This window comes from Stigmatopora argus, chromosome 2 (genome assembly GCF_051989625.1).
Source record: "Stigmatopora argus isolate UIUO_Sarg chromosome 2, RoL_Sarg_1.0, whole genome shotgun sequence".
NCBI classification, from domain to species: Eukaryota; Metazoa; Chordata; class Actinopteri; order Syngnathiformes; family Syngnathidae; genus Stigmatopora; species Stigmatopora argus.
In genome coordinates this window covers 1,165,716-1,190,033 of record NC_135388.1, presented here as the reverse complement: position 1 = coordinate 1,190,033, position 24,318 = coordinate 1,165,716, and the positions used below count along the sequence as shown (strand labels likewise).

At 45.1% G+C, this 24,318-nt stretch overlaps 2 protein-coding genes across 2 annotated transcripts; one reads left to right on the top strand and one right to left on the bottom strand.

Moving 5' to 3' along the window:
- Window positions 1-828: 828 nt before the first annotated feature.
- On the top strand, window positions 829-9,382 carry celf1 (cugbp, Elav-like family member 1). The gene is made up of 13 exons (XM_077595184.1): window positions 829-998; window positions 2,225-2,557; window positions 3,088-3,275; window positions 3,349-3,431; window positions 4,340-4,388; window positions 5,166-5,300; window positions 5,375-5,454; window positions 5,540-5,701; window positions 5,784-5,853; window positions 6,281-6,394; window positions 6,466-6,729; window positions 6,794-6,937; window positions 7,650-9,382. The coding sequence occupies exons 2-13, from the start codon at window positions 2,487-2,489 to the stop codon at window positions 7,775-7,777; spliced, it is 1,488 nt and encodes a 495-aa protein (XP_077451310.1). The 5' UTR covers window positions 829-998; window positions 2,225-2,486; the 3' UTR covers window positions 7,778-9,382.
- Window positions 9,383-10,800: 1,418 nt separating this feature from the next.
- Window positions 10,801-22,766, bottom strand: LOC144092889 (uncharacterized). Its single transcript, XM_077626043.1, has 6 exons — window positions 21,810-22,766; window positions 19,104-20,349; window positions 17,017-17,108; window positions 15,557-16,406; window positions 13,289-13,302; window positions 10,801-12,895 (listed from the first exon to the last, which is right to left on the bottom strand). The coding sequence occupies exons 1-6, from the start codon at window positions 22,300-22,302 to the stop codon at window positions 11,712-11,714; spliced, it is 3,879 nt and encodes a 1,292-aa protein (XP_077482169.1). The 5' UTR covers window positions 22,303-22,766; the 3' UTR covers window positions 10,801-11,711.
- Between the last annotated feature and the right edge of the window lie 1,552 nt (window positions 22,767-24,318).

Sequence of the window (24,318 nt, the reverse complement as noted above, 5' to 3'; positions counted from 1 at the left end):
GTTTAAAGGATAACCCCTCAAACAGCTCAATTTGTGCCCAAAATTAACTTAATGACTGCCATTGACGGCGAGAGACGTCCAATGTCTGGTCAGTGCCATTGAAACATGATCATTCTCAACTGGGGATTGAGATACTGTTTTATTGCAATATTAATAAAGTGATAACTGCAGTCTAAATATACTGTAGCTATTTTTGGAAGGATTGTCTGAGTGACTCATTGAGACCCTTTTTTCTCGAACAGGTGGGCAAAAAGAGAAGTCGGAATGAAAGTAGAATTAAAACGCAGAGCGCTGTAGTACACACTTTTCTATAGCTACGACTCCATGTAAATATCAGTATGCCAGTAGCAGCAATTCAGTAATAATAATAAAAATACCGGTGGTGCTAATACAAAAAAACACTATCGTTGATAGCTTGGACATGAATGAAAATAACAAAAACAACAATGAAGAGAAAGCACATGTACCCATTATTTGATATACATTTTGTTTAGTAAAATAATCATGAAATATTTGAAAACATATTGGTAATTGGTTTTAGTTAACTGGCTAGTTTTGTAATATTGTGGCGACATTTTACCAACCCAAAAAAAGACCAAAAACACATCTGCCGGTGGATCGTACCACCTGCCACTTAAGAGGGGGGGATATTCCACCTTAACGACGACTCTTAACACCCAATTAACCTAAAGAAATTATTGCTCATAAGTAAAACTAAACATATTACGAACGAATGAAGCCGTCCAAAGTTATTTCGGATCGTCACCCCTTCCCCCCACAGAAGGGGTGGAATAGTGGTGGTCCCGACCTGAAGAGGCTGACGGCCATTTTAACACCGCTAGCTGTCACAATCCCTCAAGTGGAGAGAAAAGGCTGTTTAAACTTGTCCGGTTGAAAGTGTACAGCACAACATAACATAACATTTGCCGGCCAACGTCCAACACGGCGCCCTGCTCTCAGCCAAAAACAGGCCAAATAAACTGTGGCGTAAAAGACGGGTAAGTTGCTCGTTTACAGTTAAGAAAGCCTTGTTGGTGGGAGCTAGCGTGCTAGCCTAGCCGAGCCTGTGCTAGGTGCGCGCGCAGCTCGCAGCTGACTGTCAAACTTGTCGCCAATGTGACGACGAGGAGGCGACTTTTGACGTTTGTGGCCTCAACTTCAATAGTCTTCAACACCATAGATCACTTGGCGTTTTCTCACTATTTATATCCGAATGGAGGTTGCACGTGATGTCACCTGCTGAGGCGGAAGTGGCTTTAAAGGGTCTACAAACTTTATTGAAAACTGGCAAGATGTGATGCGGCACTTGTTTGTCATTTAAAAAAAATATATGAATCGATTCACTGGCTCATTTAAATTTATTTGCAGTTCTATTAGTCTGGGCTCTATATTTTGCTGCAACTGTTTAGAATATTGACTATCATTTTCACTGGCATATGGCAAATATCTCATTTAGGTTCTCTACTAAAACCATACAAAATTACCAGATTTACTTTAAGATCAAAAAGACATGGATAAATAAGAGAATATTCACATTTTCATTCTCAAAGTAATTAAAGGGATAAAAGACAAGCTGTGTGCAACATTATAAATAAATCTGCTTTCATAGATGACAGAAATCAGATTATTTTGTTTGTTTTAAGAAAAATTAACTCAAAAGTGTTTCTTTATTAAAAAAAAAGATAGACAATTAAAAGTGTACTTTGAAATGTGTAATTTATAGTATTTAAAAATAAATTTGTATATCAGTTGGACACAAAAAAGGAAATTATCAAACACGACACTAATTTAACAATATAGTTATATTTGTTAAGAAAGAAATATTTAAAAAAGCACATTTTTTTCGCCATTTTTGCCTTTCGAAAAGCTAATACTAGTAATTAAATATTATTTCCCCTCAGCTGAAGTGAAAATTGTCACTCCAAAAATTGAAATGATAAAATGTAAACAACTTGTGATGAGTGGCGCATTAGCGCAAGAGCATGAAATTGCTGAAAAGAGGGCCGATGGCGAAACATTTTCCACGCCATCGGCTTCCAATCGATCGGGGGATGGAGGAGCGTCAGCGTCGGTTCCCAGCGCCACGACTTAATCTCCAAATGTGCGCAACCGGAACTGATTTGCGGGGATTACGGGGCGGCTGCGTGGACGGCCTCCTTTCATTCCCGCTGCCCAGCGGGCCTTATCGCCATCAATCTGACACGCTGTTTATCTGACGCTGCAGGCAGATCTGCTGGCCTAGGAGAAACCTTGACAAAGGCCACGGGTCATCAGCATTTTGATTGTGACCACGGCGCCCCCCGGGCCCCCGCGTCATCCCGCCGGCTTGGCTTTCCGCCGTCGCCTGGTCCTCTCCGCACCGCGTTCCTCGGGCGCCCGTGTTTTCAGCGCGCTTCTCGCCGAGGGCGGCCGGTCCACTCGTCGCCGAGCTCCCCCGTCCCCGTTTTTGGCGTCCCGGTCCCGGTCCCGTAGGCCTGGGCGGCGTCATGGCGTCTTTCAAACTGGACTTTCTCCCGGAGATGATGGTGGACCATTGCTCGTTGAATTCCGGTCCCGTGTGAGTCGCCGTTGACATTTTTTTTTCCACATCCCGTCGACTCGCCGCGTTCCGACGGCGAACTTGGAATTTGAATTCAACTTTTTTGGACCGCCAGTTATGTTATGAAATCTGCCAACGACCGGGTTTTAACTGTTTCAACAGCATACCTGTCAACCTCTGCCGATAACTGCCCTTATAAATGATTATGATTCCCCTTACAAACCCCCCAAAAACCTTACAAACACCGTACGACTCGTCGTACGGTGTTTGTAGGGTTTTTGGGGGGTTTGTAAGGGGAATCATAATCATTTATAAGGGCAGTTATCGGCAGAGGTTGACAGGTATGCAATAGCGTCGAGACGACAATTTGAAAACGAGACTGAGCAAAGAGACTTTTAGGACTGTCATCATATTGCAAACCTAACCATCTTCTTCTTTTTAAAAAAAATTGCTAAAAATACAGGTTGTTTTTTAGCGTAGTTAAGGAAACCGTCATTTCCGGGCAAGAAAATACGTGTCGCTAACCTGGCTTTTTTGTGTCTCTGCAGCGGCAAGAAGATGAACGGGTCCCTGGACCACCCCGACCAACCGGACGTGGACGCCATCAAGATGTTCGTGGGTCAGATCCCTCGCTCGTGGTCGGAGGAGCAGCTGCGCGAGCTCTTCGAGCCCTACGGCGCCGTCTACGAGATCAACGTTCTCAGGGACCGCAGCCAGAACCCGCCGCAGAGCAAAGGTCTTTGTTTTATTCTGGGAAAGAAGGGCGTGGAGTGGACGCTGACCGCCTTGCGTGCCTTGTGTGGTGGCAGGATGCTGCTTCATCACGTACTACACTCGCAAGTCGGCCTTGGAGGCCCAGAACGCTCTTCACAACATGAAGATTCTTCCGGGGGTGAGTGGCGTTGTCCTCAAATTGGAGATTTTCTTGCCTCGCCGCTTACATTCGTTTGCTAAATTCAACCGGCTGCCGGTTTGAATTGAAACTGTGGCGTCCAGTCGTCTTTCTGCTGTGATTCCACATGAGTTTGTCGTGAGTCGGCGTCCAATTCCTTCGAACCGGGAAGCTGGCGGCGAATGATAGTTCCGTCATTGGCAGCCGGACTGCTTCAGTCATGAGGAAAAAGAAACGCATTTTAGGTATACAGTCATACCTTGAGATACGAGCTGAATGCGTTCCGGGACCGAGCTCGTATCTCAAATCAACTTTTCCCATAGAAATGAACTCAATACAAAATCATTTGTTCCCACCCTTGATATCCTTTATTGCAAGGGTGTCAGACTCGGGTTGGTTCGCGGGCTGCTTTAACGTCAACTTGATTTCACGGGGGCCGGACCATTTTAGATATAATATTTAGATATTTTTTTAATAAATGGATTTAAAAAAACTGGATTAAAAGCCCTGAATATTCCGTTTTTTATAGATCTAAAACAATGTTTATTTTAGCTTTTTTTAAATATATTTTTAGATTTTACAAAATGATTTTTGAACTAAAAACAGAAAAAAATATTAAAAAATGACTGATTGATTTAAAAGGGGGAAAATCAGGAAATTTATTATACATCTATACTCTTCATTTGAATCTGATCCTAAAACACAAAGTCGGCACTCATGATTGACTTTCCCGGGCCACACAAAATGATGCGGCGGGCCAGATTTGGCCCCCGGGCCACCACTTTGACACGTGCTTTATAGGATCCTTCTGCTTAAGGATGGTACATATTGTCAAAGTAGTCGTCTCGTATTGGCGAGCCAGCTCCACCACGCGTACACCACTCATGTTTTTCTCTTGCTGCCTCCAGATGCACCACCCCATCCAGATGAAGCCGGCTGACAGCGAGAAGAACAACGGTGAGGATGCCGCCGTCGTCGTCGTCGTCGCAACGTGAGCGATCTTTCACTCTGCAACACCGCTGTCAAAATGGCGGCTCGGACTTATTTTGTGTTGTGGCATCTCGATTGGCTAGCCATCGCTTCAGGGTGTCCTCCACCTGGTACCCGTAGTTAGCTGGGATAGGCTCGAGCACCCTTGTAAGCGAAAATGGACTCGTTAGATCACAGGTGTCAAAGTGGCGGCTCGTGGGCCATATCTGGCCCACCGCATCATTTTGTGTGGCCCGGGAAAGTCAATCATGAGTGGTGACTTTCTGTTTTAGGATCAAATTCAAATGAAGAGTATAGATGTATATTACATTTCCTGATTTTTCCCCTTTTAAATCAATAATTGTCATTTTGTAATCCATTTTTCTGTGTTTTTAGTTCAAAAATCATTTTGTAAAATCTAAAAAAATATTTAAAAAAAGCTCAAATAAACATTGTTTTAGATCTATAAAAAAAACAGAATATTCAGGGCTTTTGATCCAATTATTTTAATCCATTTATAAAAAAAGAATATCTAAATATTATATCTAAAATGGTCTGGCCCAAGTGAAACCGAGTTGACGTTAATGCGGACACCCTTGCGTTAGATGAATGAAAATGAATTGAATGGATCACACACATAACATTTTCTTGGATCATTTGATGGGCAACGTTTCCAAATGAAGTTGAATTTTAGCACCATTTTAACGGTCCTCCCTCCCCGAAGAAAGAAAACAAAACAAACATGCACTTTTTTGTCTTTGGCAGCGGTGGAAGACAGGAAGCTGTTCATCGGCATGATCTCCAAGAAATGCAACGAGAACGACATGCGCTTGATGTTCTCGCCCTACGGCCAGATCGAAGAGTGTCGGATACTCCGCGGCCCCGATGGCCTGAGCCGAGGTGAGCTGAGGGCTGTGCACGGCGCCCTGAAAACGTGCCACACTAAAGTCGGCATCCGCTCTCCTGGTCTCCAGGCTGCGCCTTTGTGACCTTCACGGCCAGGCAGATGGCCCAAGCGGCCATCAAGTCCATGCACCAGTCCCAAACCATGGAGGTGACTTCCCATGGCTTTTAACCGACGGATGGGTCGCCGTGGCTAGCGCTTTTCCAATCCGAATTTCCCCCCCGCCGCCGCTCAGGGCTGCTCGTCGCCCATCGTGGCCAAGTTCGCCGACACGCAGAAGGACAAGGAGCAGAAGCGCATGGCGCTGCAGTTGCAGCAGCAGATGCAGCAACTGAGCGCCGCGTCCGTCTGGGGGAACCTGACCGGCCTGGGAAGTCTGGGGCCGCAGTACCTGGCGGTAAGCTCACCCCTACTTGGGCCGCGTTCCAAAACTGGGCCCACCCGCCGTCACCCACGCTCGCCACCCGTGCCGTGTGCAGATTTACCTGCAGCTGCTGCAGCAGTCGGCCTCCACGGGGAATGCGCTCGGCAACCTGCACCCCGCTTCAGGTACCAAAGTTTGAAATATTTTGATTTATTTTTTTACCATGTTTGTAGTCTACATTTTGTTAAAGGACTCTTTCTTAATCGAGTCTTTCTTAATCGAGTCTTTCTTAATCGAGTCTTTCTTAATCGAGTCTTTCTTAAGCGAGTCTTTCTTAAACGACTCTTTCTTAAACGACTCTTTCTTAAACGACTCTTTCTTAAACGACTCTTTCATAAGCGACTCTTTCTTAAACGACTCTTACTTAAACGACTCTTTCTTAAACGACTCTTTCTTAAACGACTCTTTCTTAAACGACTCTTTCTTAAACGACTCTTTCTTAGAGTCACTATATATGCATCATTTTACTAACCATATTTTTTGAAAAGATTTCTCCCATCAATGTCAAAGCATTGACATTAAAACTAATTCCGCCTACCGTATGCGCGTCAGGTCTCAACGCCATGCAGAACTTGGCTGCCCTGGCGGCGGCGGCGACGACAAGCCAGGCCTCGGTGGGCGGCGCCACGGCGTCCAGCAGTCCGCTCAGCGCGCTGACCAGCTCAGGTAACGGCCCACCTCGGCGCCGAGGGGGGGGCGCTCCGCCCGCTCTGACCCCGTCCTCCCCGCGGCGCCAGGCTCCTCCCCTACCTCTAGCGGCGCCTCGTCCGTCAACCCCGTGACGTCCCTGGGAACGCTGCAGTCTCTGGCCGCCGGCAACGCGGGCTCGCTGGCCGGGATGGCGGCGCTCAACGGGGGCGCGGCCGAGGCGCTGAGCCAGGCCTACTCGGGAATACAGCAGTACGCGGCGGCGGCCGCGGCCGCGGCGGCGCTCCCGGGACTCTACAACCAGAGCCTGCTGTCGCAACAGAGCGTGTCGGCGGCGGGCAGCCAAAAAGAAGGTGAGTCGGCCCGGCCCATTCATGGCGAGGAGCGGGACTGACCTCCTGGACCGTTGGCGCGCAGGTCCAGAAGGCGCCAATTTGTTCATCTATCACCTCCCGCAAGAGTTTGGCGACCAGGACCTCCTCCAGATGTTCGTACCCTTCGGCAACGTGGTCTCGGCCAAGGTCTTCATCGACAAACAGACCAACCTCAGCAAGTGTTTTGGTCAGTGGTCGCCGTCATTCATTCGTTAATTCATTAATTCATCAAAAGTTGGACGTAACACTACCTGTGAACTTATACGTTTTTTTTCAAATTGTGTACGCTGTATAACAACTTTTGTACGGACATTTTTTGAAGTACGTTTTCTGTAAAAGCCATCTGAATCTTTATATCACGTGTCAAAGTCGCGGCCCGGGGGCCAAATCTGGCCCGACGCATCCTTTTGTGCGGCCCGGGAAAGTCAATCATGAGTGCTGACTTTCTGTTTTAGGATCAAATTCAAATGAAGAGTATAGATGTATATTAAATTTCCTGATTTTCCCCCTTTTAAATCAATAATTGCAATTTTTTAAAATCCATTTTTTCTGTGTTTTTAGTTCAAAAATCATTTTGTAGAATCTAAAAATATATAAACATAAGCTAAAATAAACATTGTTTTAGATCTATAAAAAACGGAATATTCAGGGCTTTTAATCCCGTTCTTTTAATCCATTTATTTTAAAAAAATCTAAATATTATATCTAAAATGGTCCGGCCCACGTGAAATCGAATTGATGTTAAAGCGGCCCGTGAACCAACCCGAGTCTGACACCCTTGCTTTATATGATCCATTGTAACACGTATTTTCAAAAAAAGAACGTCAATGTCCACATTTTTTGTCACGTGCCAGTTTTTTAGCTCTTATGATGATGCGCGTGTTTGTCACCCCCTTCAGGCTTCGTGAGTTACGACAACCCGGTGTCGTCGCAGGCCGCCATCCAGTCCATGAACGGTTTCCAAATCGGCATGAAGCGGCTCAAGGTGCAACTCAAGCGTTCCAAGAACGACAGCAAGCCGTACTGAGGGTCCGCCGTGAGTACCTGTCGCGTGGGCTCGGGGTCACGCCGGGGTCAGGCCGGGGTCGGGCTGGGCTGGGCTTTGGGCGGACCACCCCGTCCGTCCCTCGCCAAGCGCCCTGTTTTCTTTTGTTTGCCGTGTTACCTTTTTTGAAGCTCCATTGTTACCACACGTTGCACACGGACGGCAAATTGTTTTCTTGGTGCTTTTTTTGTTGTTATTTTGGGGGTGTTTTTTGTGCTTTTGGTAACCAGCGTTCTCCGCCTTCGAACAAAGCTCTTCTTTGAGCCAACCCACTTTTGCGCTCCGCTCAGGATTGGCTAGGGTGAACCGGCTCAAACCGGCTTGAACCAACTGAAACTGGCTTAAACTGGCTTGAACCGGATCCTTGGTCATTTAGCGCTAGCTAGCCTACGGAGGACCACGCGGCCCGCAAATTAATTTAAAGCGTGAATAATTCCACGTATCGGTCAGTATTTATTTATTTCCATTCGTTTTTCTATGATTTCAAAATGTATTCGCTTCAACAATGATTGTTTTTTTTGTTAACTATAGCGACACATTCTTTAAATAATCACCAAAAGTCATTTTTTGCAGTCAAATTGACAAGTACTTGATAAAGTTGACGATATGCATTTCAAAATGGAAATCAAAATTGAAATAAAAGTAAATGACAATTGCGATATGTATTTTGAAATAAATAAAAACTGAAATATATGCAATTAAATAAAACAATATTTGAGCAGGCTAAATTCAAAGCATAATTGTGACCGTTGACCTTTGACCCCATGACCTGGAAAATTGGCTTTACTCTACAAATGGATCTCGAAATAAATACTGACACATAAAACGATTCATTTAACGATGTGATAAAATAATTTCGATTGTGGTCCTCGATAGGCTGGCGGCCATGTTTGTTCTGGGTTGCTCCAATCGAGACGCGTACATTCGCTAAGCATCTTTCAGTGAAGATGTCTTGCGCCAAATTGTACAGTATATTCTTGATATCTATTTATAGTCGTATATCGATGACTCGGTGATTTGTGGTGGTGTTTTGTTTTGTTTTTTCCCCTTTTTCTTCCTTTTTTTTTAATACCGAATCCCTCACGCCGATGGCAGCGTGCGTCCGTGTCGCGTGACCCCGCCCCTTCGGCTTTTTTGTAAAGGTGAGGCGGTGACGCCGACGTATCAAGAAGGCGCGCCGCCTCTTCTATTTTTATATCCCCCCCACTAAAAAAAAAACTCGCAAGATTTTCTACTTCTCCCACGTGCCGGCCAATGATTGACGGCCTCCGTCATTTAGCCGCCAAGACAACGTTGCGTATTTCCCAGTCATCTATGGCGTCTCATGCGCAGGGTCAGCCCCGTCCTACCCAACACTTTTTTAGGGCCACACTGTAAAAGAAAGAAAAATGCCGTCGACGGGCCAATCCGGAGAGACTTTGTCGGGACGTCCTCGTAAACCGACGGCTAGCCGCGGGCTACTTGCGCTAATTTAGGATTAATATAGACCAGGGGTGTCAGACTCGAAACTTTCATACCTAGAGGCATTTGTAAGTAGAGGTATGACTGTACTGGAAAGAAATCGTCAAATCCACGACCCTCATCCACGCTTTGGTCCTCATTTTTCTTAATTACTTGGCTACCATTCATAGTTGATAGACGCCCAATCTATTACAAGTGGGAAGGCTGTAAGCAATTGAAATGTATGGGTTAATTTGGACTTCATTTTAATGGCTGCGCGTTGGTTGATTTTGGCGGAAAGTCGACCCTACCAATATGGCCGCCATTGGTAGACGCCCAATCTATTAGAAGTCGGGAGGCTGGAAGCCAGGGGTGTCAGACTCTGGTTGGTTCGCGGGGCGCTTTAACGTCAACTTGATTTCACGTGGGCCGGACCATTTTAGATGTAATATTTAGATATACATTTTTATAAATGGATTAAAAGAACTGGATAAAAAGCCCTGAATATTCCGTTTTTTTATAGATCTAAAAAAAATGTTTATTTTAGCCTTTTTAAATATATTTTTAGATTTTACAAAATGATTTTTGAACTAAAAACACAGAAAAAAATGGATTGCAAAATGACAATTATTGATTTAAAAGGGGGAAAATCAGGAAATTGAATATACATCTATACTCTTCATTTGAATTTGATCCTAAAACAGAAAGTTGGCCCTCATGATTTACTTTCTTGGGCCGCACAAAATGATGCGGCGGGCCAGATTTGGCCCCCGGGCCGCCACTTTGACACATGTGATATAGACGATGCACGCATGCAAAATGGCCAACACCAGACAAATACGTAGACAAATTTACGAATTGGACGGAATACTGTGGCGGTGGGCGTTAGAAAAAAAACAATGATCAGGAGCCCCTCCCCCATAGGAGAGCGTTTTATTATATTTGAGTGGACACGGTGGAAATCCTCAACTTTTAATGTGATGAAACTTTGGGCGGCAAAAATAAGTCTTTTCAAACGACATCATATTTTCAATGCTTGTTTACGACAGACAGATTGTTAACATTTAAAATAAGGTGCAGCTTTTTAATCTGGGTTTCCTTTTAATGTTTTATGACCTTGTTTTGGACAGACGTCGTAAACGGGAGATGACTCCGCCCCCCGTTGGACGTCCGGTCGTAAAAATCGAAATCATTTGACATAAAATGAATGAATTTTAAGATCCGGGCACTTTTGCGTCACAATATTTTCTGTCGACTTGGTTAAATGGATCGCCAATTGGAACGCACGGGACGTCCGTCGCTGTCAATGGCAGCTGAAGAGTTAAACTTTTTTTACAGTGTGGCCCTAATACGCGTCGGTATCGTCACGGTTACGAACGACAGTGCACAACGCGGCCCGAGACATGACAAAAGGGAAACATTTTTATGGTGGTCACAATATACATTTTTTTTTTTCAAATCTTGTCCTGTTTTTAGGGGATGGGAGGAGTCGCCAGATTTTCACCCTTTATTTCTTTTTTTTTTTTCTTTTTTTTTTTTTAGAGGTGGAGTTGTTTTTGCTGTAAATATTTTGTTCTCAAAAACAACTTGAGTAACTTGACTCTCATGAATGTGATTTTTATTTAATTTAATCGAACCACAACAAGCCAGAAAATCATGCTGTCATTTTTTTTAACAAAAATGAGTCTTGTGATAATCTGAATTTTAACATCAGTATTTATTATACCACTTTGTTTTTTTTTGTCATACAATGACTCGGGATGGACATTTTGAAAAGATTTACGGCTCACTTTAACAAAAACTGTAAATGATTTCATTCCCGAAATTTCACTTGATCCTTCTTCATTTGTTTCTTTTCAAAAAGTTGCCTTACTTGAATCAAATTGCCATGTTTTTTTTGTTTTGTTCTGTGGTGCACAATTGTGTGGCCCAAAAAGATCCATTATTGTGCAGATTTTAAATATATTGTGGCCACAAGTGAAACCTTTTCCCCTCCCGTCATTTCTGACCTGCAAAACAAACAAACAAGCAACTTTTTGGAACAAAGGAGTGCTGATTTTCTTCTTTTTTTGTCACGAAATGCAAGGCTAGGCTAAGCTAAGCTAGGCTAGCTCCGTTTGTTTGTGGCTCTTTTTAGGATGCATGTTTTTTTTTTAAATCTGCACCCAGTTTGTTGACAAAAAAGTCAGCTGGTTTGTATTCACCTCTGGAAAATGCCAAATAAACTTGTGCCAAAATGTTTTGCTCAACCACCAGCTTTTGCACTTCCCTGACAACTCCATCGCGTATTATTTTGTGCGGCTGGTCTGAGCCAAGATGGCTGCCGGCCACGCACGCCGACAGTTCATAAAGCGGTTCAGAAAATGAGATGAGTTTATCTGACAGCGACATCAATGCCATGCAATCAGTTCAATATTTTGACAAACAAATTAACTTTGGGGTCTTACTTGGGACTGTTTTCCAGTTTTTAATTGTATCAATTGACGCCAATATAGTTTTTATGTGTGTGCGTGTGTCTCGTTAAATGCGACTTGCGGGAAAATATTTTATCACAGAGTGAGCAGGCGTAAGGTTTTTCCCCAGAGTGCGTCCTGGCGTGCGCCGTCAGTTGGGACTTTCGGGAGAACCTTTTCACACAAAGTGGGCAGGAGAAAGGTTTTTCCCCGGTGTGCGTCCGCATGTGTAATTTCAAGCTCCCGTTCTGCACGAATCGTCTCCCGCAAACGGAGCAGACGAAAGAGCTTTCCCCCGTGTGGGTGTTGATGTGGCGCTTCAAATGGGATTTACTGAAGAATCTCTTGCCGCAGAACGTGCAGGCGAAGGGTTTCTCCCCGCTGTGCGTTCGCGCGTGCGTGCTCAGACACGACTTGGAGTAGAATCTGTCGGCGCAAAGCGAGCAGGCGAAAGGCTTCTCTTCGCCGTGCGTCTTGGCGTGCCTCGTTAAATTGGCCTTGTGGGAGAATTTTTGACCGCACACCGGGCAGGCGAGAGGTTTTTCCCCAGAGTGCGTTCGCGCGTGTTCTTTCAAATATTCCTTGACGGAGAATCTCTGACTGCACATTGCGCAAGGAAAGGGTTTTTCCCCCGTGTGCGTCCTGGTGTGTTTGGCCAAATTGGCCTTGACGGAGAAATGTTTGCCGCAGAAAGTGCAGCCGAAAGGTTTCTCCCCCGTGTGCTTCCTGGTGTGAATGGTCAAGCTCGAATTCCTGGCGAATGTCTGACCGCAAACCGAGCAGGCGAAAGGTTTCTCTCCGGTGTGCGTCCGAGTGTGATTGAGCAAGCCGGACTTTTCGATGAAGCGCTTGTCGCAAAAGGAGCAGGCGAATGGTTTTTCTCCGTCGTGCGTGCTCGTTATGTGTCTTTTCAGTGAACTCTTTTTGAAAAATCTTTTGTCGCACTGAGCACATTTGAACTTTTTGCCCGTCTTATTACTTTTGGACTCTTGCTGTCGATCGACATCGTCCTCGTAGTCGGAAGAGTGCGATGTCGCCAGGTTGCCGTCTGACGACAAAGCCGAAAGGTCGTCTTCGCCATGTTCCTCGCACTTGACAAAGACGTCCGTCAAGGTAAACTGAGTGATTGCATCCTCCTCTTCTTCATCTTTAATCTGGATGGTCTCCGGGGGAGACAGAGCGGGAAGAAAATGATCTTCCCTCATGTCTGCAGGACAAACAAAATAGTCAAGCTTGGCTGAGGGGAAATTCGGGTGTCACTGCAGTTCTTTGGGTACAACATGGATTAAAAAGAATAACACATTTTTTTAAATCAGGAATGGATTGGCAACGGACTTGTCCGTCTGTCTCCAGCACCCCCGCAACCTTAATTGGACGTCAATGGCATTGAAAAAGATTGATTGTTACAAATGTTGATTGGGCCCGCTGTGAACAAGTTGAGGTTACATTAGTTTTTATTTATAATATATAAAATAAGATAAAACAACAGCACTATTGCTACTCAAAACCAATCGAATTCAAATTGATTTCTCGTCCTGATTAAAACTGCTCCCAGATTAAAAAAACAAAACATTTTAAAACTCGGAGTTGAACGCGTTACATTTAATGACGAATCTGCAGGGGCGTAGAAAAGGGCTGCTAGTCTGATAACATTGTCCGAATCTGCAGGCATTTCAAGGCCTCGACAGACCCCCAAACAAAATTAATTCTGTAAAGCTTCGAGTTCATCCAACTAAACGTTTTCCCCAATTAAAAAAAATGAGTAGGCACAGAGGCGCACGGTTGCAACATTTCAGCCATAACAACAAGAACAACCCACCTGCTAGCTGCTTGCTAACCGCTTCCAAAATCTGACGTCGTCGCTCGTCTTTTGTCACACGGAGATCCTCCCTGTCTTCTTCTTATACGTGTCTTGCAGACATTTTGTATCGGATAACATCAGCCAACAATCCAACTGGATTTTTAAAAAACTAAGGCGTCTCTTGGTTAGCGGTTTAGCTAAAGCTAAGCTAGGCGGTGAAGGATGGATCGACGTGCACCGAGAAGAGTATTAGCACGGCAAATCTAGACAAATGTTTTTATTTTGAAGTCCAGCTACGTAGAGATGGACGTCCTTTATCGACGCTTGGGCGTTTGCAAAAAAACTAAACATTGAAGCATCGTAAATCGGAACGCGACGGTGGGTAGAGGTGGACACGAGAGTGCGCATGCGCGAAGCCCATGGGCTGGTTATCCCTCATAATACTATATACTACTCGTATTTTTCCATTGTATCGGCCTATTCATATAAAGATTTGACTCATTTGACAGCACAAAAAATGTTATTTTTTATGTTGTTTATTCAGAAAATGTCGCTGATGACGAAGAAAAATTGAGAAACATCATTTCATCTTTTTATATTTATGTTTTGAGCTAACAAGTGAAGAATAAGTTTCACTAATAGACGTCCAAAAATTTTGACTTGGAGGCCTGGCAGCAGTCAAAACGGATTGGACGTCAATGGCAGTCAAAAAGGTGAGCGTTTGTCCGAAAAAAAAACTATTTTATTCAAGTATATTTAGTATGCACCTTCATACATGATAGGTTCAAACGTTTTTTTTACATATGAAACTTGACAAAAAAAAGATAAAATGAAATACATTACAATGATTGTAATTATACAAAGGCAAGTCTTTTTTCTATCTTAATCCTGATTGTTTTTTATTTTTATTTTATTGCTTTTTTTGGGTATTTCTTCTGTCATGTTTTGCTATTTAATAGGCATTTTCCCATGTGATGATTAGTTTCACCTGCTTCGTCTTTCCTGTTTGCTACCCAGCTGCGTCCAATTGTCTCGTCAACACCAGTCTGCTGCCCATTTCGCTAAAAGTTTGTCACGTTGTCAGCCATTTTGCTGCTTTTACCCGTCCCGTGTTGTTCGTGTACTTTGTCACTTTGCCCGATTTTCGCATTCAAGGTTTTAATTTGGAGAAACGGCTCATGACAAGAAAGGACACTGGAGTTTGCCGACAGCCATTTTGGTCCAACCGAAAAAGTCGGTAAGTAGATGGCTTCTAACTTTGACATCAAAAGTTTAATATGAAAAAAATGGCGACCTATTTACCATGAATGCTAAAAATGTCACTTTGATGAGATGAGGGGTCAAATGTCGCGACGTTCGTTATTGAGGTTACGGACAATTTCTAATGGTTGGCGATGAAAGTTATCAGGGCAAATTTGACACGATTATATTTATATCATTCATCAGCGATTTGTTCTAAGCAATACAAAGATATATTTCTTGTTTCTGTTGCAGAATGAAAAATATCTCATTGTTCTATATTGAATTGTTTATGGCGGCCGAGTGGTTAGCGTGCTAGCCTCACAGTTCTCAGGTCGAGGGTTCGATCATTGTTGGTCTTCACTGTGTGGAGTTTGCATGCTCTGTTTTTTTTTTTTCTGGCTACTGTGGTTTCCTCCCCCAACCCCAAAACATGTATGCTAGGCTAATTATATGCTAAATTGTCCATGGCCATGAGTGTGATTGTTTTTTTCTCTCATTGTGCCCCACGATTGACTGGCCACTGATTCAGAATGTCGGTAGTTGGCTGGGATAGACTCCAGCACCCCTGCAACATTTGTGAGGATAAGCAGTTCGGAGATTGAATGAATTGTTCAGTGTGTTTTATTAAGATAAGTCAGTTCACCACATTGACTTTTTGTCATGAATGACTTTATTGATTTGACAACATGAACTCATTTGCCGCCATCGACATTCGGCGGTTAAACCCCTCCCGGTCAAAATGGATCGGACGGCTAGCGTCGTCATCGACGGTCAGTCCTCACCGTTTAAACACATTGGACGTCCCTGGCTGTCCATTCCATTTACAACTTCAGTTCTTCCCCGTCGCATTTCTCTCCGCTACACTTGTGCCTCTTAACGTAGGCCTTAATCAAAAAGCGTTTGTCACACACCCTGCAACTGAATGGTTTCTCCCCGGTGTGTTTCCTGCTGTGCCTGGTCAGGTTGGCCTTCAGGGCGAAGCGTTTGTCGCAAAACGAGCAGGCGTAGGGTTTCTCCCCGCTGTGCGTCCTGGCGTGCGCTTTCAAATTGGTCTTTTGAGTGAATTGCTTGCCGCAGGCCGAGCAGACGAAGGGTTTCTCCTCGGTGTGCGTTCGCGTGTGCTTGATCAAGTTGGTCTTTTGGGTGAAACCTCGGCCGCACACCAAGCAGACAAAGGGTTTCTCCCCGGTGTGCTTCCTGGTGTGTATGGTCAAGCCCGAATTCCTGGCGAATGTCTGACCGCACACCGAGCAGGCGAAAGGTCTCTCTCCGGTGTGCGTCCGGGTGTGATTGAGCAAGCCGGACTTTTCGATGAAGCGCTTGTCGCAAACGGAGCAGACGAACGGTTTTTCTCCGCCGTGCGTGCTCACGTGTCTTTTCAGCGAACTCAATTTGAAAAATCTTTTGTCGCACTGAGGACATTTGAACTTTTTGCCCGTCTTATTACTTTTGGACTCTTGCTGCCGATCGACATCGTTCTCGTAGTCGGAAGAGTGCGACGTCGCCCGGTCGCCGTCTGACGACGAAGCCGAAATGTCGTCTTCGTCATGTTCCTCGCACTTGACAAAGACGTCCGTCAAGGTCAACTGGGTGATTTCGTCCTCCTTTTCTTCAACTTTAATCTGCATGGTCTCCGGGTGAGACGGAGTGGGAAGCAAATGATCTTCCCTCATGTCTGCAGGACAAACAAAATAGTCAAGCTTGGCTGAGGGGAAATTCGGGTGTCACAGCAGTTCTTTGGGTAAAACATGGATTAAAAAGAATAAGAACAACATTTTTAAAATCAGGAATGGCTTGGCAATGGAGTTGTACGTCTGTCTCCAGCACCCCGCCACCTTAATGGGACGTCAATGGCATTGAAAAAGATTGATTGTTACAAACGTTGATTGTGAACAAGTTGAGGTTACAACATTAGGTCAATATATAAAATAAGATAAAACAACACGCACTATTGATACTCAAAACCAATCGAATTCAAATTGATTTGTTGTATTGATTAAAACTGCTCCAAGATTTATTATTATTATTTTTTTAAGCTTGACATGGAGTTGAACGCGATACATTTCATGACGAATCTGCAGGGGGGTAGAAAAGGGCTGCTAGTCTGATAACATTGTCCTAATCTGCAAGCATTTGAAGGCCTCGACAGACCTCAAAACAAAGTTAATTATTGTAGAGCTTCGGGTTCATCCAACTAAACGTTTTCACCAATTTAAAAAAAAAGAGTAGGCACAACCCCAAATGCGCACGGTTGCAACATTTCGGCCATAACAACAAGAACCCACCTGCTAGCTGCTTGCTAACGGCTTCCCAAATCTGACTTCGTCGCTCGTCTTTTGTCCCACAGAGATCCTCCTTGTCTTCCTCTTTCACGCGTCTTGCAGACATTTTCTATCGGATAACATCAGCCAACAGTCCAGCTAGATTTTTAAAAACTTAAGGCGTCTTTTGTTAGCGGCTTAGCTAAAGCTAAGCTAGGCGGTGAAGGATGGATCCACGTGCAGGGAGAAGAGTATTAAGGCACGCCAAATCTAGGCAAATGTTTTTATTTTAGAGTCCGGCTACGTTGAGATGGACGTCCTTTATCGACACTTGGGCGTTCGCAAAAAAACAAAACAAAATTGAAGCACCGTAAATCGTAACGCGACGGTGGGCAGAGGTGGACACGAGAGTGCGCATGCGCAAAGCCCCTGGGCTGGCTAGCCCTCATAATACTATATTCGTATTTTTCCATTGTATCGGCCTATGGGTATTCATATAAAGATTTGACTCATTTGACAGCCCAAAACATATTTTTTTGTATGTTGTTTATTAAGAAAATGTCGCTGATGACGAAGAAAAATGGAGAAACATCATTTCATCTTTCTATATTTGTGTTTTGAGCTTATAAGTTTCACTAATAGACGTCCAAACTTTTTGACTTGGAGGTCTGGCAGCAGTCAGGACAGATTGGACGTCAATGGCAGTCAAAAGGTGGGAATTTGTATGAAAAGCCTCTTTTATTTTAAGTATATTTAGTATGCACCTTCACATATTGTAGATTCAAAAGTTTTTTTTTACATGTGAAACTTGACAAAAAAAATTAAAATGAAATTATTATAATTATTATTACAATTATTGTAATTATACACAGGCAAGTGTTTTTTTCAATCGGCAAGATTTTGATCCTTTATTTTTATTTTTTGGTATTGCTTTTGTCATGTTTTACTATTTAGGGTATTTTCCCATGTGATGATTAGTTTCACCTGCTGCGTCTTTCCTGTTTGCTAACAAGGTGCGTCCAATTGTCTCGTCAACACCAGTCCGCCCATTTCGCTAAAAGTTTGTGACGTTGTCGGCCATTTTGCTGCTTTTACCCATCCCGTGTTGTTCGTGCTCTCCAGTTTACTTTGTCAATTTGCCCTATTTTCGCATCCAAGGTTTTATTTTGGAGAAACGGCTCATGACAAGAAAGGACACTGGAGTTTGCCGACGAACATTTTGGGTCCAGCCGCGTTCACCGCAAATGCGGGTAAGTAGATGGCTATTAACTTTGACATCAAGAGTTTAATAAGAAAACAAATGGAAACCTATTTTCCATGAACGCTAAAAATGTCACTTTGATGCACTGGACGTTTTGCTTGGGGTCAAATGTCGCGACGTCTGTTATTGAAGTATCAGACAACGACTTTTCTAATAGTTGCCGATGAAAGTTATCAGGGCAAATTTGACATAATTATACTTCTATCATTCATCAATGATTTGTTGTAATCAATACAAGGATACATTTCTTGTTTCTGTTGCAGAATGAAAAATATTAATTGTTCAATATTGAATTGTTCATGGCATCCGAGTAGTTAGCGTGCTAGCCTCACAGTTCTCAGGTTGAGGGTTCGATCATGCTTGGTCTTCACTGTGTGTAATTTGCATATTTTCCCTGGGCCTGTGTGGTTTTTTTTTCTGGCTACTGCGGTTTCCTCCCCTTACCCCAAAACATGTATGCTAGGCTAATAATACGCTAAATTGTCCATGGCCATGAGTGTGATTGTTTTTTTTCTTCCTCATTGTGCCCCGTATTTGGCTGGCCACCGATTCAGGGTGTCCGTAGTTGGCTGGGATTGGCTCCAGCACCCCTGCAACATTTGTGAGGATAAGCAGTTTGGAGATTGAATGAAATGTTCATTGTATTTTTGTAGGATAAGTCAGTACACCACATAGACTTTTTGTCATGACTGGCTTTATTGATTGGACAATGTGAACTCATTTGCCGTCATCAACATTCGTCGGTTCAACCCCTCCCGGTCAAAATGGGTCGGACGGCCAGCGTCGTCATCGACGGTCAGTCCTCACCGTTGAAACAGATTGGACGTCTCTCGCTGTCCATTCCATTTACAATTTCAGTTCTTCCCCGTCGCATTTCTCTCCGCTACACTTGTGCCTCTTAACGTAGGCCTTGCTCAAAAAGCGTTTGTCACACACGCTGCAACTGAATGGTTTCTCCCCGGTGTGTTTCCTGGTGTGTGTGGTCAAGTTTGCCTTGGTGGACATTTTCTGGCCGCAAATGGAGCACGCAAAAGGTTTCTCGCCGGTGTGCGTGACGGCGTGTCTTTTGAGGTTGCCCATGACGCAGAATCGTTTGTCGCAGACGGAGCAGGCAAAGGTTTTTTGTCCGGTGTGCGTCCTGGTGTGCGTGATCAGGTTGGCCTTCAGGGCGAAGCGTTTGTCGCAAAACGAGCAGGCGTAGGGTTTGTCCTCGCGGTGCGTCCGCGCGTGCCTCATTAAATTGGGCTTTGTGGCGAATCGCAAGTCGCAAACCGAGCAGATGTAAGGTTTCTCTCCGGTGTGCGTTTTGGTGTGTCGTCTCAGGTTCCCCCCGACGGAGAACTTTTGCCCGCAGACGGCGCAGACAAAAGGTTTCTCCCCACTGTGCGTCCTGGCGTGCGCTTTCAAATTGGTCTTTTGAGTGAATTGCTTGCCGCAGGCCGGGCAGACGAAGGGTTTCTCCTCGGTGTGCGTTCGCGTGTGCTTGGTCAAGTTGGTCTTTTGGGTGAAACCTCGGCCGCACACCGAGCAGACAAAGGGTTTCTCCTCGGTGTGCGTACGCGTGTGAATTTTTAAATTTTCCCGAAAAGAGAACTGTTGGCCGCAAAAGGAGCAGGCAAACGGTTTTTCTCCTGTGTGAATTCGCATGTGTTCCTTCAAAACCCGTCTGGAACTTAAAGTTTTTCCACACTGGGGACACTTGCAGTGTTTTTTGTCCATGCCACACGACGCGCCGCCTTTTGGGCGTCGGTAGTCGTCGTCGTAGTCCCCATCATCGTCGTCGGCGGACGCCGAGGTGATGTCGTCGCTATCCGAGAGCGGAGCCAAGAGACCACCCGATTTTTCCGTGGCCACGCCTTGACTGGAGCTGATGCTGCTCGGAGGCTCCGCCCCTTCCTTCCCCTCATCTTGATCTTTATCTTCATCATCTTCGCTCTTCAGCAAAATCAATGGCAACTCGGGGAGGTTGTCATCCTCTTCTTCTTCCTTGATGTGGGAGATATCCGGCTCCTCTTCCTCTTTTGTGTCAAGAGGCTCTTCCTCCTCTTCCTCTTTAATGTCGGGACGGTCCGGACGAAGATGTTCTTCACTGATGTCTAAGAATGGAATAAGACAAGCTCAATAACTGGCACGTTAAAAGCGAAACAGTTAGTGGCCCAGTTGTCTATGCGTTTTTACCAAAGCACGTTTACATTAGCACCCGATTCAGCCCCGCATTCATAGACCAATAGGAGACAAAATAGGAATGCACATCAAGTGCAACCTGAACCGAGCAGAAAAAAAGAAATGTCGATTAGCTAGAGGACACAGAGCACTTCACGTCATTTCTTTTGTTGCCTTGTGCCCAATATTTTGCCCCCGGCACGCAAAAACAGCAGATGAAAAGAGGAAGAAACCCCCTTACCTGCTCGCTCCAAAATCGCCTCGGCCAATGGCCGTTTCTGCTTTCCGGTTCCCAGAAGTTTCTCCCCGTAGTCCTCTGTCTTCCTCGCGCACATTTTCCGAGGAGAATCGCGATAGTTTCTCCTCTCGCTCGAGTTTGGACGAGCGGCGCGATGAACCGACGCGTTCTTTGTTAGCGACTAGCTAGCTAGCAAGCTAGCTGGGCTAACTCATCCCGTCAATACGCGACGTTATCCAATGCAATAACCTCGATGCGGGGGCGCTTTTGTTCCTTTTCGGTCTGCTGTACGTCCGCGTAGATGCTGTAGTCTTATACCGACATTTTGTTCAAAAGAGATGATGTTTGTCATGCAAACATGTCCTGCCGTAAATTGATGCTACGGCAAGGCGACTGGGACAAACTTGACTCGCATATCCCACAATTCCATGCGTACTTATTTACGTAACGCGACTTTTTCATTTATTGACACGATTGCATCAGCTGGTTCAAAAATATTTTTCTCAAATGTTTTATCCTTTGATTTTTACGTTCCGTCACAAATAGGAATTCATTATGAAGTGTTGTTTGCTTTTGAAATTGACTTTGAAGAGTTGTGTGAAATAAGAAAAAGCACTTTTGGAAGAAAACTGAAAGAAAGCAAGAGGAAATCATCAACGTCCATTCTAATTCACCCTGTAGTTTTTTGAGGCGATTGGAAAATTATGGCAAATTATTTGAGTCACTATTTTTCCTTTCTGAATACTGCCAGATTTTTACAAAGATTTGTTTTTTTAAAGTAATTTTCTTTCCCTCTTGATAATAATACACATAAATAATTGCGACCCAAAAAACAAAGGGGAAAAATGAAAATCTAAATGCTTAAGATTAAAAAGCCTATATGATAGCATTTTGGGCAAGTCTATGGTTTCTCTAACCCATTCCCCGACTAGCAAAATAATACAATTCCTCCCGGCGAACCTTTTCCACAACAAAGCAAAGGCCAAAAATTCAAATATAACTGCTTATTTTAATGCAAAGAGTCGCGACGACCAACAAGTACAAACACAAGAGAACAAGTGTCACATTTCATATTTTCCTCATGATCTCATTTCATCCACAAAGTAAAGAAATCAAATTAAGACTATACAAAAAGCGGGAGTCCACGCACCGCTCACAGCATCTTATGTACAGTTTTCACATGTTTTTTCAGGTGCCCCGACTGGGTAAAGTGTTTGGGGCAGTGGGGGCAGGCGTGCGGTTTCTCCCCCGTGTGGATGTACTTGTGTCTTTTCAGGTTGTTCTGGTCCAGAAAGCCCTTGCCGCAGTGCGGGCACCAGTGTCTCTTCTCGCCGCGGTGCCACCGCAGGTGGATGTTGAGCTCCATGCGCCGCATGAAGCGTTTCTCGCACAAGTGGCAGGCGAAGGGTTTCTCCCCCGTGTGCGCCCGGATGTGGGTCTCCACGTCCCGCTTGGTGAAGAAGGACTTGTTGCAGAGCTGGCACACGAAGGGCCTGATCTTGCCGTGGACCATCTGCACGTGTTTGGTGAGGCCGAAGCCGTAGACGAAGCCCTTGCCGCACTCCTGGCAGATGTGCATGCGCCCGCTGCTGTGCACCCGGGCGTGGCGCCGCAGGCCCTTGCCGTCGGTGAAGGTCTTCCCGCACATCACGCAGCTGTAGGGCCGGTAGCCCGTGTGGAGGCTGACGTGGCTCTCCAGGGCGCATCCGCCGCTCAAGACCCGGCCGCAGTAGCCGCACTGGTTCCTGAGGAGAGGCTGGCCCGGCTTCGGGAGCTCGTACCCGCCGTTGGACTCCGCATCCCATTTCACGGGGGGTGGCGGGGGCGGCGGCCTCGGGGGTCTCTGCGCCTTCTTCGCGCTGATCGGCCTGCGGCGGGATCTGGGGGTCTTGGCTTGGTTTTCGCCCGGGCTGCGCCGCGCCCTCTTGGCGGGACTTTCGTCGGACTCGCCGGTTTTCGCCGCCTTGGCCTTCCGGGCGGCGGCGGCGGCGGAGGTTTTCCCCACCGGAGTGCCAGGTCCCCGTTTCTGGGATTCCGCCCCCTTGGAAGAACTGCCGCCGCTTAGCGACGGCTGTTTGGAGGTTCCCGCTCTGGGGGAGTTTAGAGGCGACTGGGATTGGCAAGGATCATCGTTGGGACTGCCGCCCAGTAATTGGCTCATGGGAATTACTTTATATAAAAGGGGGTTGACGGGTGGAATGTAGTACCTCTGCGGACCGACGATTAATTCAAAAGAAGTGACCTCCGTCTTATTTACCTCTGCTTTTTGCGACCTTTTGAGACCGCGAACCTTTTTAACAGAACTGGTTTCCTTTTGACCAAAGGCGGGCGATTGAGACATTTCGAGAGAACTGGATTCTTTCTTACTGACAGCCGCCAACGGTGACTTTTTGTGAATTGTAAACTTTTTGATAGAACCGCACTCCTTCTGATTGGTCTCTGGTGATTGCGATTTTTGCGCTCTGGCATCGTTTTTATCACGACTGGATTGTTTGTGGCCAATTGTTTGTAATTTAGACTTTTTGGGAGTGGCAATGGATGGTGTCTGGCCAATGGTTTGGGATTTGGGAGTGGTAGCATTTTTAACCAGACTGGATCTTTTCTGGCTGCCAACTGGTAAAGGGGACTTTTTGAAACTGGTAACGTTTTTAGCAGAACTAGATCCTTTCTGACTGGCATCTGGTATTTGGGAGTTTTGGGAACTGGCAAAGTTTTTAACAGAACTGGAATCTTTCGGACTGACATCTGGTAATTTGGACTTTTTGAGACTGGAAACATTTTTAACACTACTGGATTTTTTCTGACTGACATCTGCGAAAGGAGACTTTTTGGAACTGGTCCCATTTTTAACAGAACTGGATTCCTTCATGCCGACAGCTGATAATTGCGACTTTTGGGAACTGGCAACGTTTTTAACAGACCTGAATTGGTTCTGACCAACAGCTTGTAATTGGGACTTAGTGGGACTGGTCACATATTCACCAGAACTGGAATATTCCAGACTGACATCAGGTGATTGGGACCTTGTGGGACTGGCAACATTTTCAATTTCACCGGCAGCTGGTAATTGGGACTTTGTGGGAATAGTTGCATTTTTAACAGAACTGGATTTGTTTAGACTGACATCTGGTGATTGGGATTTTTTGGGACCTGAAACAGTTTTAACAGAACTGGATTTGTTTAGACTGACATCTGGTGATTGGGATTTTTTGGGACCTGAAACAGTTTTAACAGAACTGGATTTGTTTAGACTGACATCTGGTGATTGGGATTTTTTGGGACCTGAAACAGTTTTAACAGAACTGGATTTGTTTAGACTGACATCTGGTGATTGGGACTTTTTGGGACCTGAAACAGTTTTAACAGAACTGGACTCCTTCTGACTGATAGCTGGTAATTGGGAGTCTTTGGAGGAGCCAATATTTTTAGCAGAAATTGAATCTTTGGAGTTTGCGGAACTTGAACCATTTCCTATCACACTGGCATCTGCGAACTGGGATCTAACGGGACTGGCAACATTTTGAATCTGACTGGTGGATGCTAATGAAGACTTTTTGGGAATGGTAAAATTATTGAGCGAGCTGGACTTTGGACTTGCAACTGCTAATTGGGATTTTCTGGAGCTGGTGTCAACTTTATCGGGACTGGAGTCCTTCCGACTGAC